The sequence below is a fragment of the Grammomys surdaster genome, unplaced genomic scaffold, assembly GCF_004785775.1.
Source record: "Grammomys surdaster isolate TR1022 unplaced genomic scaffold, NIH_TR_1.0 330, whole genome shotgun sequence".
In the NCBI taxonomy this organism is placed as follows: domain Eukaryota; kingdom Metazoa; phylum Chordata; class Mammalia; order Rodentia; family Muridae; genus Grammomys; species Grammomys surdaster.
In genome coordinates this window covers 2,473,019-2,487,572 of record NW_021604749.1, presented here as the reverse complement: position 1 = coordinate 2,487,572, position 14,554 = coordinate 2,473,019, and the positions used below count along the sequence as shown (strand labels likewise).

At 46.5% G+C, this 14,554-nt stretch overlaps 1 protein-coding gene across 2 annotated transcripts in view; it reads right to left on the bottom strand.

Annotated features, from left to right (window-relative positions):
* Plekha7 (pleckstrin homology domain containing A7) overlaps nt 1–14,554 on the bottom strand; it is a 187,660-nt gene that overhangs the window by 53,018 nt on the left and 120,088 nt on the right. For both annotated transcript variants that reach the window (XM_028778231.1, XM_028778232.1), the window contains 5 exons: nt 13,991–14,074; nt 5,600–5,711; nt 4,799–4,903; nt 1,475–1,547; nt 363–463 (listed from right to left, as the gene is read on the bottom strand). In XM_028778231.1, the coding sequence (XP_028634064.1) occupies nt 363–463; nt 1,475–1,547; nt 4,799–4,903; nt 5,600–5,711; nt 13,991–14,074 (475 nt within the window). The remainder of the gene's footprint in view (nt 1–362; nt 464–1,474; nt 1,548–4,798; nt 4,904–5,599; nt 5,712–13,990; nt 14,075–14,554) is intronic.

The window sequence follows — 14,554 nt, the reverse complement described above, 5'->3', positions numbered from 1 at the left end:
TGTGTGAATGTATGTATGTATGTATGTATGTATGTATGCATGCATGTGTGTATGTATGCATTTATTTATTTATTTATTTATGAAGATAGTGTCTCACTATGAAGTCCTGGCTAGGCTAGAACTCACTATTTAGATCAGACCAGGCAGGCTTGACTTACAGAGATCTGCCTGCCTCTGTCTCCTGAATACCAGGATTAAAGATGTGGGCCCACCACGCCTGGCCATGATTCTATTCTATTTGCATCTTGTAAGCCTGTGTCTGAGACCCTCTCGCTTCCTAACTTCCTTTTCCTGTCTACAAAAGCAGCTGCATCATGAGGGTGTTTTTTCTGAGAACACTGTTTGAGACAAGAGAACAATACCTTAAAAGAATACTTGCGGCTTATGCGATCCTCGGGGCCCACTGGGGAGATGACGTAGCTGGGCAAAGGGATGCTCCCGAGAACGGCTTCCTCTCGGCTGTCTTTGGATGGAAAAGCACATCACAACAACATTCTGGGAATCTTATCCAGGCCATCTACCAAGACTGCACTGTTACTTTCCCTTACATCAAATGCTTACCAGCACCTCTGTGCTAAGGGGCGGGACCACAGAAGTGAGGCCAACAGGGCGATTTCCCCAAGGGCAGAGGAGCATGCGGGTCCTCTCAGCTCACCATGCCAGTAAGTGGGCAGTATGTCATGTGCTGTAAAACATCTTCTTTCACCACCCCCCTCACCACAGAGTGACAGAGTTGGCCCTGCTGCTCTTGAATTCAGACATTCACAGACTTAAGCCCAATGTCCCCACCCTTCTGTGACAGCTCTTACATCTGGTCCCTAGCAACCTCTCAAGCCTTGTCTCACCCTGCCCACACAAATGTGTCTGTCCTTTCACCCCCTTCTGCATCTAGTATTTTCCTCAAATGTAACTTTTCTCCTTGTAACGTCTGTCTCCTCCCACACTGGCAAAGTACTCCCATCCTTAGAAGCCCAACACGAATCCTAAGCCTTCTCAGAATTCCCAAATGACAGTCCTTTATCATTTTCCTTGGACTTCAATGTCTTCAAAAGCACTCCGCGGAGTCTATGCTTGTCTTCGTCCTCCGTAGGAGATCCCACACTGCCCAGTCCCTGACTTTACGTATGCTCCATAAATGCTCAACTGGGCAATTCGACTCAAGTGTCCTGTCCAGTGGCACAGGAGAGACACCCAGAGGGCAGGGTGATTCCCCTACATCCCAGCTCTCTGGGGCCTCCAAGGTAACCTTCATCCAAGTGGGGCAAAAGCACAATGTGACTCTGGGTCTTGAGACTGTAACTGAATCCTACTTACTTGAATTCAATAATTTGAACTTCTGTGGACTGAAGTGGTAAAGCTGAAGCCACCAGCCATATATGTCAGTGAACACTCTTGCAGGGTAACAGGCTAAGAAACTCAGGCCACTGTTCTAAGGACTACAAGGAACCCTGGGTGGTCTGAGACCCCAACTCACCTTTATAATAAAACAAGCAGTAATCAGCCAGCACGAACCAGCGTCTTTTCCACAGCCTCATCCCAGAGCTGTCCTGCAAAGCACAGAGAACCAGTCAGGGCAGCCCACTCGACCCTCCACTCACCTGAAGCTGATCGCCCACAGCCACTCTTTCTTTTACATTTTTATCTTTACAATTTATTTTGAGGGCTAGAGAGATGGCTCAGCAGTTAAGAGCACTAACTCCTTTTCCAGAGACTGAAGCTCAATTTCTAGAACCCACATGGAAACTCACAACCATGGAATCCTAGGGAATCTGACACTCTTCTGGCCTCCACAGGTACCAGGCAATTATACATGCAGGAAAGATCCCATACATTCAAATGGATCTACAGATGTAAATGTGTGTGTGTCCCTATCCACAGGGGTCAGAGAGTGTTAGATCCCCTGGAGCTAGAGTTACAGGCCATTGAGAGTCACTGATATGAGTGCTAAAAACTCTGCAAGAACATGCAGTGCATGCTCTTACTCAGTGAACCAACTTCTCAGAGCTTTCCTCTGATTTTCTTGTTTTGTTGTTGTTTTTGAGACAAGGTTTCTCTATGTAACCCTGGCTGTCCTAGAAGTCTCTCTGTAGACCATGTTGGCCTCGAACTCAGATATCTGCCTGCCTCTACCTCCCTAGTGCTGGGGTTAAAGGCATATGCTACCGTGCCCCGTTTTTGCTCTTATTTCTACTCTTTCGCTTCCACCTCCCGTGTGCTAGGATTACAGGTGTGCCACACCATGCTTGATTTATGTGGTCCTGTGAGCCAGTCTGTGCTTTTACTGACTGAACTACATCTCTGGCCCTCTGTCACTCAATAAACCAATGAACACCTTATTGAATAGCTACTCTTGGAACAGGATGTTAAACTTAGATTAACTGATGGTTTATAGTCCCTCCCTCTTTCAATGACTGTGTTACTGAATAGCCACTCTTTAATTAGACATTGATATTAGACTCTCTGATGGTTTATCACAGGAAGTAAGGTTTTCTGGTCTCCTGGAAACAGGTTATTATAACCCATTTTCTTCTAGAAAGAAGAATTCAAAAACTGAAGTTACCTACTGATAATAAGTTCTTACTAAAATGTGTTTTGTTTTAGCTTTAGGATCTAGGCTATGAAATATTTTCATTCATGTTGATTAGAAAGTGAATTTACATAGTATTGAATAATCTTATGTTGGGTAATGAGACAAAGCTCTCAGCTAACCAACTCTATTCCCGCCTAAAGGACTGATTTTGTTATTTTCTTTCCATTCAAAGTAAAGATTTGAATTCTCTCTGCAATCAAATTTCCTCAAAACAAAAGTCCTAAACCAAACCAACCAAACAAACAAACAAACAAACTTGATCACAAGGAAAATAGTAATTTTATACATTAGTTTTCTCTAAGACCTAGGAGAATCTCAGAGTTGAGTTTAGCTGTTAAATCATCTTTCCTTGGGGCTGGAGAGATGGCTTAGTGGTTAAGAGCATTTGCTGCTCTTGCAGGAGACCTCAGTTCTCAGAACCACATGGAGACTCACAGCTGTTTGTTAACTCCAGTTTCAGGGGATGAAATACCCTCTTCTGGCTTCCATTTTCATCAGGCACGAGCATTGAACACATACATACATACATACATACATACATACATACATACATACATGCAGACTACTCATAAAAAATAAAGTCTTTCCCTATTCAGAAGTTTTGACAGGCTCGAATTAAAACAAAAGAACAGTTTTCAACCCTGAATATAACATAAGGCTTGTTTGCCACCCCCCACATATCCCTCCCACCAACACACACTAAAGTACAAAATCAAATTAAGTTAATGTTGTCATCTGATAGTCAGTTCCAAGGCGTGCAGACTGGCCAAATGATTTCTGCAGTCTAGACAACATTTGCCTCCTTCGTACTGGTAGGCCTTTATCCATCCCCCACACAGGGCTCAAGTGCTGCTTCCTGGGAAAGCTTCCTCAGTTGTGTGAGCAGAGTCGGCACTCTGCTGTAGGTCTGCGATGCTCTGAACAGACCCATATGGCTGGGGAGCACCAAAATGGTCAGGAGGTGGGAGGAATGATTTACTTTACAGTCCTTTCCCTCTCCTGCCACATTTCCAACCAGCATCCTTTATTGAACAAGCCAAGTCAAGTAGGATAATTACTCAGATGAAGATAAAAATGTAAGAAAAGAGACAAGATGGGAGTGTGAAAGGAGACATATGGCCAGAGGCAAATGAAGGGGCCTCTGGGTCTGCCCTTCCATGGGAAGGGGTATTTGGAATCCCTCCCACACAGTGTACAATGCTTGGTAGCCCCTCCCACAATTCTCACGACTTCTTTCGTCAAATAGGTGTCATTGCTCTGAGCTTTTGATTGGCTTTTATAGATGCTGGTTAGTGAGACAGATGAGGGATGGGTGACAGTGTGATGTTTCCCTCTGCGGAAGAGGAGTTCCTCAGGGCAGGAACCTTCTTATTTACCTCCTCATACCTACTGTGTGAGTACTCAAAACATGGTGCAGACTCGGAAAGCAAATGAGTAAGGGAATGACAGAAGAAAAAGGAGGAGCCAAGAGACTAGTTCTGGACTTGGGAGCTCAGAGCTGGCTGAAGACCAAAGACAAAGCACTGAGGGCAGGGAAGGGGAGGAAGAGACGGGGATGCTGGGGCTCCCAGCTCAACAGATATGGGGAAAGGAAGGGTAGGTGATGCACTTTCTATTAACTTTAAGAGCTGGTGCTATGGCCCGAGAGAGGAGTGATGGTTCCTTATTACTGAGACCCGGGGAAAGTGGCTGGAGGGTGGAGCAGGGGGGAAAATAAATTTGGCAATCTGGACTTCCATATGCTATATCTTGTATCTTAGGAGCCAGCCACGAATCCCAAGCAAGAAAAAGGGAGTATTTGTAGTCAAATGATAACAAAGGCACTGGCACCAGGAAGACAGGTGGGGCAGAGAGCTAACGTGAAGCTGGATTCTGGCTGACTTATCCACTCACACGGTGGCCTAGACTCCAATCTGCAGCCCCCTCTCCTTCATCTCTATCATCACCCCACACCCCCACTGACTGGCCCCTGGCCACCAAGAACACCAGGGACATAAGTGGTGATTTAGGTTTGGGGAGAGACATAGCAACCCTTGAGCCAACAGCTCACTATAAAAAAAAAAAATGAACAGGTTATTGAGTACAGTGGGCGGAATCCAAACAAATTCTGGAATAGGAAACTTTTCCAACTGTTCACAGCCTCCCAAGGCTGAGGGAAAAGCAAGCAAGACCCACTCTTCTACCTCACGCACACGTCAGCCTCCTCACCTGCTTGTGTAGCCAGCCCCTCACCACCACTGGAACATTAAGGTTCCTCCGAATGGCCTGGTCCCTCTTCCCAAAGCTGTGCACTTTACTGCTGGACTTGATGATCTAGGAAAAGCAGACCTCAGTTCTAGCAGCAGGGATTTGAAGGGGCACACACATGCTTGTATCATAGGAGGGCCGTTGGTGGTCTCTGCCATACTCTTAAGTGGCAGCACCCTCCTGTCAGTGCACGTCGTTGGCCATAGCATCCCTCCCGGTCAAATAGCAAGCCCCAGACACAGCCAACTTCCCAACTGGTTCACACAGAGATGTTAAGGGATTTTTCCACTAATGTTAAGAGCTTCTGCTATGGCATCCTGGAATGAACCCACCTTTCAGTCCTTGACTTCATCAGTTTCTAATACTTGGCCCCCAATCTGGTTCACCTGTCTAGGTCAGTGATCCTGTATTTTGAGCACAGAAACTTTGAGGCATTTCCTTTCCTCAAGCCTGTCTGTCACTGAAAGTTGCCAGGATCTAACATCATGCACATGTGAACAGAAGTGTTGCTTTCAGAGCACACTCCAGAACAGTGAAGAATGCATTCAAGAATCAGACACCAGTCCTGGTCTATCAGCAACCAACTGTTTCCTTAGAAAGAGGCCACCACCTCTCTCAGCCTTGATATCCTGATCTGTAACTGGGGGAACATTTCTTATGGGTCCTTCCCACAGAACTAGTGATAATCAAATGCACTTCTGATTATAAAGGGGTTTAGGTAAATACAGAAAGGAAAAGAAGAACTCATGACCAGGAACTCACCTTGGGTCCAGGCTTGGCCTCCAGGGTAGATGTGGTCCCAGCTGTGGATGTCTCACTGACCATGCTGGCCGGTCTTTGGTTTCTCTCTTGCTTCGACATATGTGGGTGTGGCCTGCAGGGAGGTGTAGGGGAATCCAGTGAGTGTGTGCCAAGCTGCAAAGTTGGAGGCTTAGTCTGTGATCTGTTCTAGGTTGGCACTAGTTGCTTAGCCTTAGAACAACTCAGGTCCCATTTTTTGGAGGTCGTCCGATCCCAGATTGTAGACAGAAGGCCATAATATCCACCTGTCCCTGTGCTTCAGGACACTAAAAAAATATTACCACAGCCAGATATTCCAGAAAAGGGTGCACACCACTCTATCTGTCTGTGGTCCTTAGGTACCCACGCTCATTCTCCTACTAGAATGTGCCTGGCAACTGCTCAAGGCAGACAATACTCTTCACAGAAGGAGGGAGCCATCACACCCTTATACACATACACCTCCACTTCCCCAACTCCCAAAAGAAGCTGCTTATAATTAGTAACAAGAAATCACTTGCGAACACATCCACACCCCCAGACATACACAGAGAATGCTTACATAAACGCCAGTGGGGCTTTGCCTCCCAAAATAGACTATTCAACAAAGAGTCCTATTCTGGGAACACTCAGTTTGCCCCAAAATAGAGCCACTGGAGCTATTAGCCCCCTGTGCCATGCCTGGATAGCAGGAAGCCATGAAGTGTATGTCAAGCCACAGTAAGCTTCCCCAACCAGCATCCCAGCCACGGGGAGAGCCAGAGCTTGGAGCACTGATCTAAAGAGATGTGGAAGAGCAGCTTCTTACCTGCCTTCCACGGAGCCCATGTCTGTACCAGTCCTTCCCACACAGGCGTGCCAATGCCTTCACCCAAGCTCAGTACCTATCCTTGAACAGTATGATTCATGATAGCAAGACCCTGCTAGTGCCACAATCTGTAGGCTGTCCCTGAGCAGAGAGCAGAAACCACAGCGGTCCTTGGTTGCATTTTGTCTGCTGCTCCAATGAGCAGCAGGATCCAGGCAGGTGATTAGCAGGCAGACTACACTACATTGAGGATTCCTGCTTCAAGAGTGGAGAAAAATCACTTCAGAAGACTTAGCCGGGACTCTGAAAAGACAGAGCTGGAAGATCCAGGTCAGACGAAATTGAACGAAAAGTGGTCCGAATCACTTACTTGAATGTGGTGTGACAGAAAAATTCTAGTCTTCACCTAGAGATTCCATGCTCCCTTCAGGTACCACCATTGCTCAAAGGACAGGGAACTTCGTTCGCAGTGCTCTGAGTCACAGCACCAACACTGCCCTAGGCAGGGACTTCTCTGCAGAAGTTGTGTGGCCACTATACTTCCCGCTACAGCAGGCATCTGTTTCCCAATGGGCCAGCTCTATGAGATGCTCAGCTGCCGCAGATGTGCTTCACACAAGGCAGAAAGCTGGTTGACTCCTTATCAGCCAGGCTCATCCTGAATCCCTGCCCCTGGCTTCCATCCCAGCCAAAATATTGTTACTATTCCCTGCTTGGATGGGGAATGTCACCAGGCTCAGCCTCTCCCTTGGCAGAGGCTGTGGCAGCAAGATCATGGCGTGGGGGTGGGAAGAAGCTCTGTGAAGCTGCCTTGCCCTCCCTCTGCCTCTAAGCAGTACAACCAATCATCATCCTCCCAGGACCCTGTCCTGCCCAGCTTTCCAGAAGGAGGGACAAGGGAGAAGAACTCTTGGGTTGCCTGTTAGGATGGCTGTATCTCTCCACTAAAACCTAAGACACAACCAGTAAGTGAGACAAAATAAAGGTGCTTTCCTCCAAGTCTGAGGACCTGAGGTCAATCCCTGGGATCTACATGGTAAAAGCAAGAACCAATTCCCACTAGCTGTCCTATACAGACAAACAGACAGACAGACAGACAGACACACACATATACACTCTCGTGTGCACACACACTGACACACACAGATATATATTCACACACAAACACACATATCTGCCTACAAACTCATGCATACACATATAAATAAATTCAAGACTTAAGAGCCAATCTCACAGAGGTTATCTGTGATTTTAACAAGTTCAATCGGCTTTCCTGTGAGATGTATATTATAGGTTATTTAACAAGATACATGAAAAAGGTGAATGAAGGGGGATGTCACATAGTCCTGCTGCTGAACGCAAAAACGTTTTAGCATTGATTTATGCCTGTCCTTTTTGATATGCCTGCTTTGATTTGGGGGCACATTTTAACATAAACATTTCCTCATCACTTTAAAATTATCTAAATCACCATAAATAAACACAACCCTTTTTTATCAAGAGCTCCCCCATGCCTTCTCTACAGGACAATGAAAAAGATTCTGGATTTCTGGCTAGCCCAGGAAACCCAGGAGTGAGCACATTGCCCCCCTCCCCCCCCTTTTTTTCCATCTGAACTTTAAACAGTGCCCTAGGCGCTGGCTGGGAGTTCTCTCAGCCAATAGCATGAGAAGAAAGACAACTTGGCCACAGGTTTGGATGAGAAAAGAGGACAGAGTTCCTGCTGAAGGAGCCAGCTGTAGAGAGATTTTGTCTGGAGAAAGACTGGCTATAGTCACAGCACTGACATCAAAGGGAGGCAGCGGGAGGCAGGTCAAGAAAGAAAACCCAAGCCGGGCAGTGGTGGCGCACGCCTTTAATCCCAGCACTTGGGAGGCAGAGGCAGGTGGATTTCTGAGTTTGAGGCCAGCCTGGTCTACAGAGTGAGTGCCAGGGCTACACAGAGAAACCCTGTCTCAAAAAACCAAAAAAAAAAAAAAGAAAAAGAAAAAAAAAGAATAAGAAAAAGAAAAAGAAAGGAAAACCCAAATCTGTCCTAGGAGGTGACTGTGTTGTCTCTACTAACATTGCAGAAACAGATCCCCATTCAAACAGCCCCCAACCCAGCTCTGAAAGAACAAGACACACACACAGCCCCCCATCCAAGAATCAGGGCCAGTCATCGGGGATGCGGGCTAGATTCTCTCCACGGGCGACCCTGAGTGATGACTTTGGAAATGGCCGCAAGCTATTTACTAGAGTTACAACTACTAACCCACTTCACATCAAAAATAGATAGGAGAAAGGAGCAAGACAATTTTCTCAGTTGGATGAAACACTGGCACTCAGAAAAGCTTCCGGAGCGGTTTAACCCCATGGATTTGAGCAACAGGAGCATCCATGAACCCTCCTGAATAGATAAGCCAGGAAACCCAGAATGAGTGAGCGGGGCATCACTCAACAAAGGGAATTCAGGTCCATTTGTTTCAGCTCAGCTCACCAGACAGACATCTTCCTCACTAAAGGGGCTGGTGGGGCAGACTTGCTGATCTTTCCTCAAGTCCTTAGCCTGAATGTACTCCAATAATAAGTTTCACCCAAGAAATGATCCCAGAAGACATATAGTTCTCCCATCAGCCTGCCCTCAGGCATACTGCATCCCACAGAGGAGACCACAGAACCTGCATGCTCAGACTATTAGCGTCCTTACATAAAATCCATTCACTATAAGCCTGCTTGCCGGGTTTCTGTACTGTCTGAATTCCCAGTACAGTGGGATGGCTGAAACAAAGACCTCCCTTTCCTTCACTTAAGCTACATGAATGCAGATTCTTTTGCTGCAGGGGTGTGGGCTGAAGTTCAAATCAGTGAGCAAGACTTTGAGCTCAGCTGCCTTCTGTTAGTACCAAACAAAAGAAGTGAAGACTAGACAAAATCAGCCGGGAGGAAGCCCACTGGAAAATGGCTGGATTCTACCCTGGCCTTAGCCATAAAGTGGCTTTCTCTGCGCCTCAAGACAGTGTGCATGATCCCACAGGCAAAGCAAAAAACTACAGGTTCCAGAAGCCATTTGCTCTGAGCACTGGCATGCCATCACAGCAGGACCTCTCCCCCTCTCTCTTATGCGAGTCAAAAGAGATAATCAAACTGAGAGGGACAGGTGCATATAGTACAGCAATCGGTGGGACAATGCTGCAGTGCCACCTGAACAGCTAAGTGCCGGGTGCTTTCTCTGTATCCTCTCAGCTATACAGCTTGTCTGGTTTATCACCCTTGCTTTGTAGATGAGTCCCAGACAGATTAATGACTTGCCTAAGATAGCTATCATGCTCTAAACCCTGGGCTTACTCAGGGGTCTGAGGCAGGGGAACTGAAAGTTCAAAACTATAGGGTGAACTCATAGCAAGCCTGGGCAACTTAGTGAGATTCCATTTTACAGTGTAAAGGTGACCTTGGCTATGGCTCAGTAATAGAGTGCTTGCCTGGGAAGACCTGGGGAAGTTCCTAGTGCTGCAAAGACTAAAAACAGCTTAAAACAATGAACTTGGTGGGTCTGCCATGAAGAGATCACAAGTTCCCAGTGCCAAGTCCCAAGGTAGACCTTGGCTAGATCAGCCACAAGGCCAACTCTAAACCAAGGGGGCCCGACGTGGCAGAAAGAGCGAGAGCGGAGATAACCGGATTTCAGGAGAGCTCTGACGTTATGACTTTTCCACAAATCAGCTCTCTGTGCCTCAGTTTCTATTTTGTAAAATGGGCTGCAAACCATCACTCTCTCCGCAAGGCAGCTTATACATGAAAACAACTTTCTGAGAACCAGGAAGAACTGTGAGACCAACACCATTCCTATGTCTCCACTGGAGACCCCAGAACCTAAATCCCATTCACAGTTTATTTTTATTACCAGAAAGCTCAGACCACAATGGTTTCTTAGCAACGCTTTACCTGTGACAATTTTAGTCAAAGTACAAAAACTATGGCAGGCTTTTCTCTTAAGTGGTCAAGGCAACGGCAGGAAGTCAGAAGGTTATAGGGAAACAGAACTCTATTACTAAATTAAAAAAAAAAACCTTATTGGGGTGGGGATACAGCTGGGTGGGTCACAGTGTTCTTGCCTAGTGTGGTTAAGACCCTCAATTTAAATTCCAGCATTGAAAAATAAAAAAGCCTCATTTAATGTTTTCCCACGAATTTCTAGATAAATGGACCCCAACTAACTTCAGGCTCTGTCCTCAAAGATTGCAAAGACAAAAGAATTAAGCTGAGTAGTGGCTGTGAATGGAAGGCTGAGACACAAGCACACATTTAAGGAGCACAATCTACAATTGAAGATGAGAAGGGGGGAGAGAGAGAGAGAGAGAGAGAGAGAGAGAGAGAGAGAGAGAGAAAATATGAATTAGTTCTTGTCCCAAAGAAGCAGGGACACCTACATAACCCTCTTCCCAGAACAAGAGACACAGACAGGCTGCCAACGCTTACCATCAACTCCCAACACCCCGGGGGAGGCTGTCTGACATGGGATTTCAATGCAGCAAAGACAGCCTCATTCCATCACAACTCACTATGTGCTTTCCCCGTCCCCCTTAATTCCTTAAAAAACAGGCTGGAAAAGAGCCCAAACAGCACCCCCTCACCTGGCATGAAAACAGCTCAGGCAGTTGTGCCCCTAACCTTTGTCACAGCATTGTCCTGAACTTCCCTCAGAGTCCTCAGGCTGGACTGCCTTGGGCAGTCTCTTAGCCTCTCCAGACTCCATGACTATCTATCTGTGCAGGATGAGAGCAGTACATAGACTGTGAGATGCTCCCATTCAATTCTGCCTCCCCCAGCCTGTCCGTTCCTCAGGCCTGATCTACCGAGCAGCCACCTGTCTCAGCAAACTAGTTGTTAAATAGCAATCAGATCAATTCCCAGACTGGGGGGAAGCAAAAGAAACAGACAAGAAGTCACAGGAGAAATCACACTTCTGTTTTTGACCAATAGCTTCCCTTCCACATAGCAAAGCCACCACGACTACATATTTGGCCAGCAGAAAAGAGCCAAAGATGTGGGTATCACGTGGCAATGACTGCATTCCCAGTGTCAAGGCCCTTCAAAACATCCACATCAAAAACTGTCACCAGGCCCTGAGTGAACTAAGGGCCCCCATCCCCGTGTATCCCCTTACCTGTGACTATCACAAACGCTGTCTGAAAATCCAGAGAGGAAAGCCAGTCAAGTTTCTGCATCTGCTTGCCAGGTGTTTGCATTTCTCCTCATCTTTTCTGCTGCCATGGCAACCAAACGCAACAGGCAAAGCTAGCCCAAGACTATCAGTGTCTAGAGAGAAGGTGTTGGTTCTCCCAGTCACTGATGGCAACATACAAGACTCTCACAGCCCAGAACCCTAAGGACAAGCACGGGGCAGCTTCCTTCTGGAGCCGGAGTGCCCTCTCCTCACTCTTATCTCTGGCTGCCAGCTTTTACCAACATGTAGCTACAGGAGGAGTAGGAGACAGCATCACTAGCAGCAGGAGATTCCCACCTAAGCCAACAAGCTGCACCAGTCTCAGAAGAGTTAGCCCTGAAACCTGTAAAATAAAGCCTCTTCTGCAAAGGGGCCAAAGTTCAGTAAGAGACTGCCTACCTTCAGCAAGCTCAGATCTCTTTTAGAGCTGTCTTCAAGCACCACTCACATTACCAGCAATTTGAACAAGTGTTTTCTTTATCCAAATACACAAATGACAAAATGAGAGAGTAGATGAAACTCACTGGGCGCAGGAAAGGGAAGGCTAAGTGAGGGTGCCCTTGGTGAGGAGCCTCCAAGGGAGCCCATGTGCCTTGCAGTTGGCTGCTCAGCACAACAGTGGGCTTCTGGACTTCCAAACCAAGTGCACTCTCACTCAAGCCAGGCTCAACCTCCACATGAAATGCTTTGCAGAATCTGGGGATTAGTGTACACAGCCTGCTGCCAGCCAGCTGCCGTCATTGCTCAGGAATGTTTCTGTCCTCTTCCCCAGAGCTGTAGAGACACCCTAGCACTGAGGAGAAGAAAGCATGTGCCTGTGCTTGAGGATCAGATATGGAAATCACATTCCTGGACCTTCCAAGGTCCTTGTATGCAGGTAGACCTGTTAGCTACTGTGATAATTAGTTTTGTCAACTTGATACAACCTAGAATCACAAGGAGAGTCTAGATGAGTGAGTTGTTTACATTGGGTTAGCCTGTGGGCATGTCTACTGGTGACTATCTTAATTAAGTCAACTGATTTAGGAAGATCCAGCCCACTGTGGGCAGCACCATCCTCTAGGCAGAAGGTCCTGAACTATGTTAAAGAGTTAGAGAAAGCAAGCTGAGTGCAACCAAGGAAACAATCATCTTACATTAATGATGTGCTCTTGGCTGCATGTGCTGTGACTAGCTGTTTGATTTGACTCCCCTGTGATAACAGACTATAACCTAGAAGTGTAAGCTGAAACAAACCCCTTCCCTCACTAGTTGCTTTTTTGTCACAATGTTTTACCACAACTACAGAAATAAAACTAGGACAACCACAAAAGGCCAGACACATGCTGATAATTGAAGAAAACCAGAAGGCATCAGGAAGAGGCTTCAGAAGAACAGTACAGATGATTTGATCATGAGCCAGGAGACCCTATAACAGTGCTGGAGAAGGGTTCCTAAAGAAGAGACAATAAAGGAGGCGTGGTGTCTTTGAAGCAAGCCTAAAGTTACTACAGATCAATTACAGCTAGAACCTCTATGCAACAGCAACATGGCCCACTCAGCACACTGAGTACAGTCTGTGAACGGTTTTCTCTCTGAAGAGCACTGAGATAAGCAAGGATCTGCTTCCTCTCCTTGAGACACCAGCTTTGGGTTCCTACTTGATGTCCTAGAGGTTATGTGTATTTTCAACTGCAGCAAAAGAGTAGGATGGAAATTAAGTCAAAATTAGCATATGAAAGAAAGAAAGAACAGAAGCCCTCTCCAACAAGGTTGGCTTGTAAAAGAACAAAGAAAAAGGTGGGCTATACAAAGACCCAAAGCCCACCATACTGGACTATACAGTCCCAATTCTCTGTATAGAATCTGCCACTGAACCTTGGGTCTTTTTCCAGCTCTGGGCTGTTTCCACCTGTGGAAAAGCTTTTCTCCCTTAGTAAACTCTTCTGTTACTGTCCACTATCTCTGTCCAAATTCTGGTTCAGGGCAAGAACCTGGGAATTCCTGCAGGGACACTCTGCATCCAATCTCAGCGCTACAACCTTCCCACCAGGTGAGGAGTGTAGTCAGAGCATACATACTAGTATACAAGGTGATGTTTCAGGAGAAAGGGAGTTTTAGGAGGCTCTGATCATACCACCACAGCGCGTCCTGCAGCATCTCACCCTGCTCCCATCCTCTCCCCAGACTTGTGAAGACTGAGAAATAAAACTCTTCTCACTTGGAACCAAGCCAGCCATTCCAAGTCCCCTCTACCTGACACAAAACAAACAAACCAAAACAGCAGAAGCAGCCTAGCAAGTTAGGTGTTGAGCTCATATCTTCAAGCTTCCAAACTCTGCCTGAGTAAGGAGAACATTAAAAGAGAAAAAATACTTACTCCTCCCGCAGAACGTATTCACTGTTCTCTGAAGAAAACTGTCCAGTCACAGGATGCCTGAATGTTGTAGACTGCTGGTTGTGGCTAGAGAGAGGAGAGATGAGAAGTCAAGTCAATGAGGGAACAACAAGGACACCAAGGTCAGAATGCCCAGGGGCCCTGACCATCAAATATTCCCCAGAAAAGGAGGAACATGGCTGGCTGGAACTCATTACACACGTAGCCCAGGTTGACCTCAAACTCATACTGATCCCCCTGTCTCTAACTCCTAAGTGTCCAACTGATTTTATTTTCTGAAACAGGGTCTAGCTACATTTCTTTGCTGCCCTGGAACTTCCGTGTAGGCTAGGCTGGCCTCAAACTTTAGACTGACCTCCTCTTTCTGCCTTGTATATAGTGGGATTATAGTTGTCTTACCACATCCAGGAAAATACCATATCTTAGGAAAATACAATATTTTAAAGACATATTTCACTAAGTTCCAATATACTGAAACATTAAGGGGACGGGGGAAAGCCTTTAAGATAGTACAAGCTGATACACGAATGAAGGAAAACAGGCAAC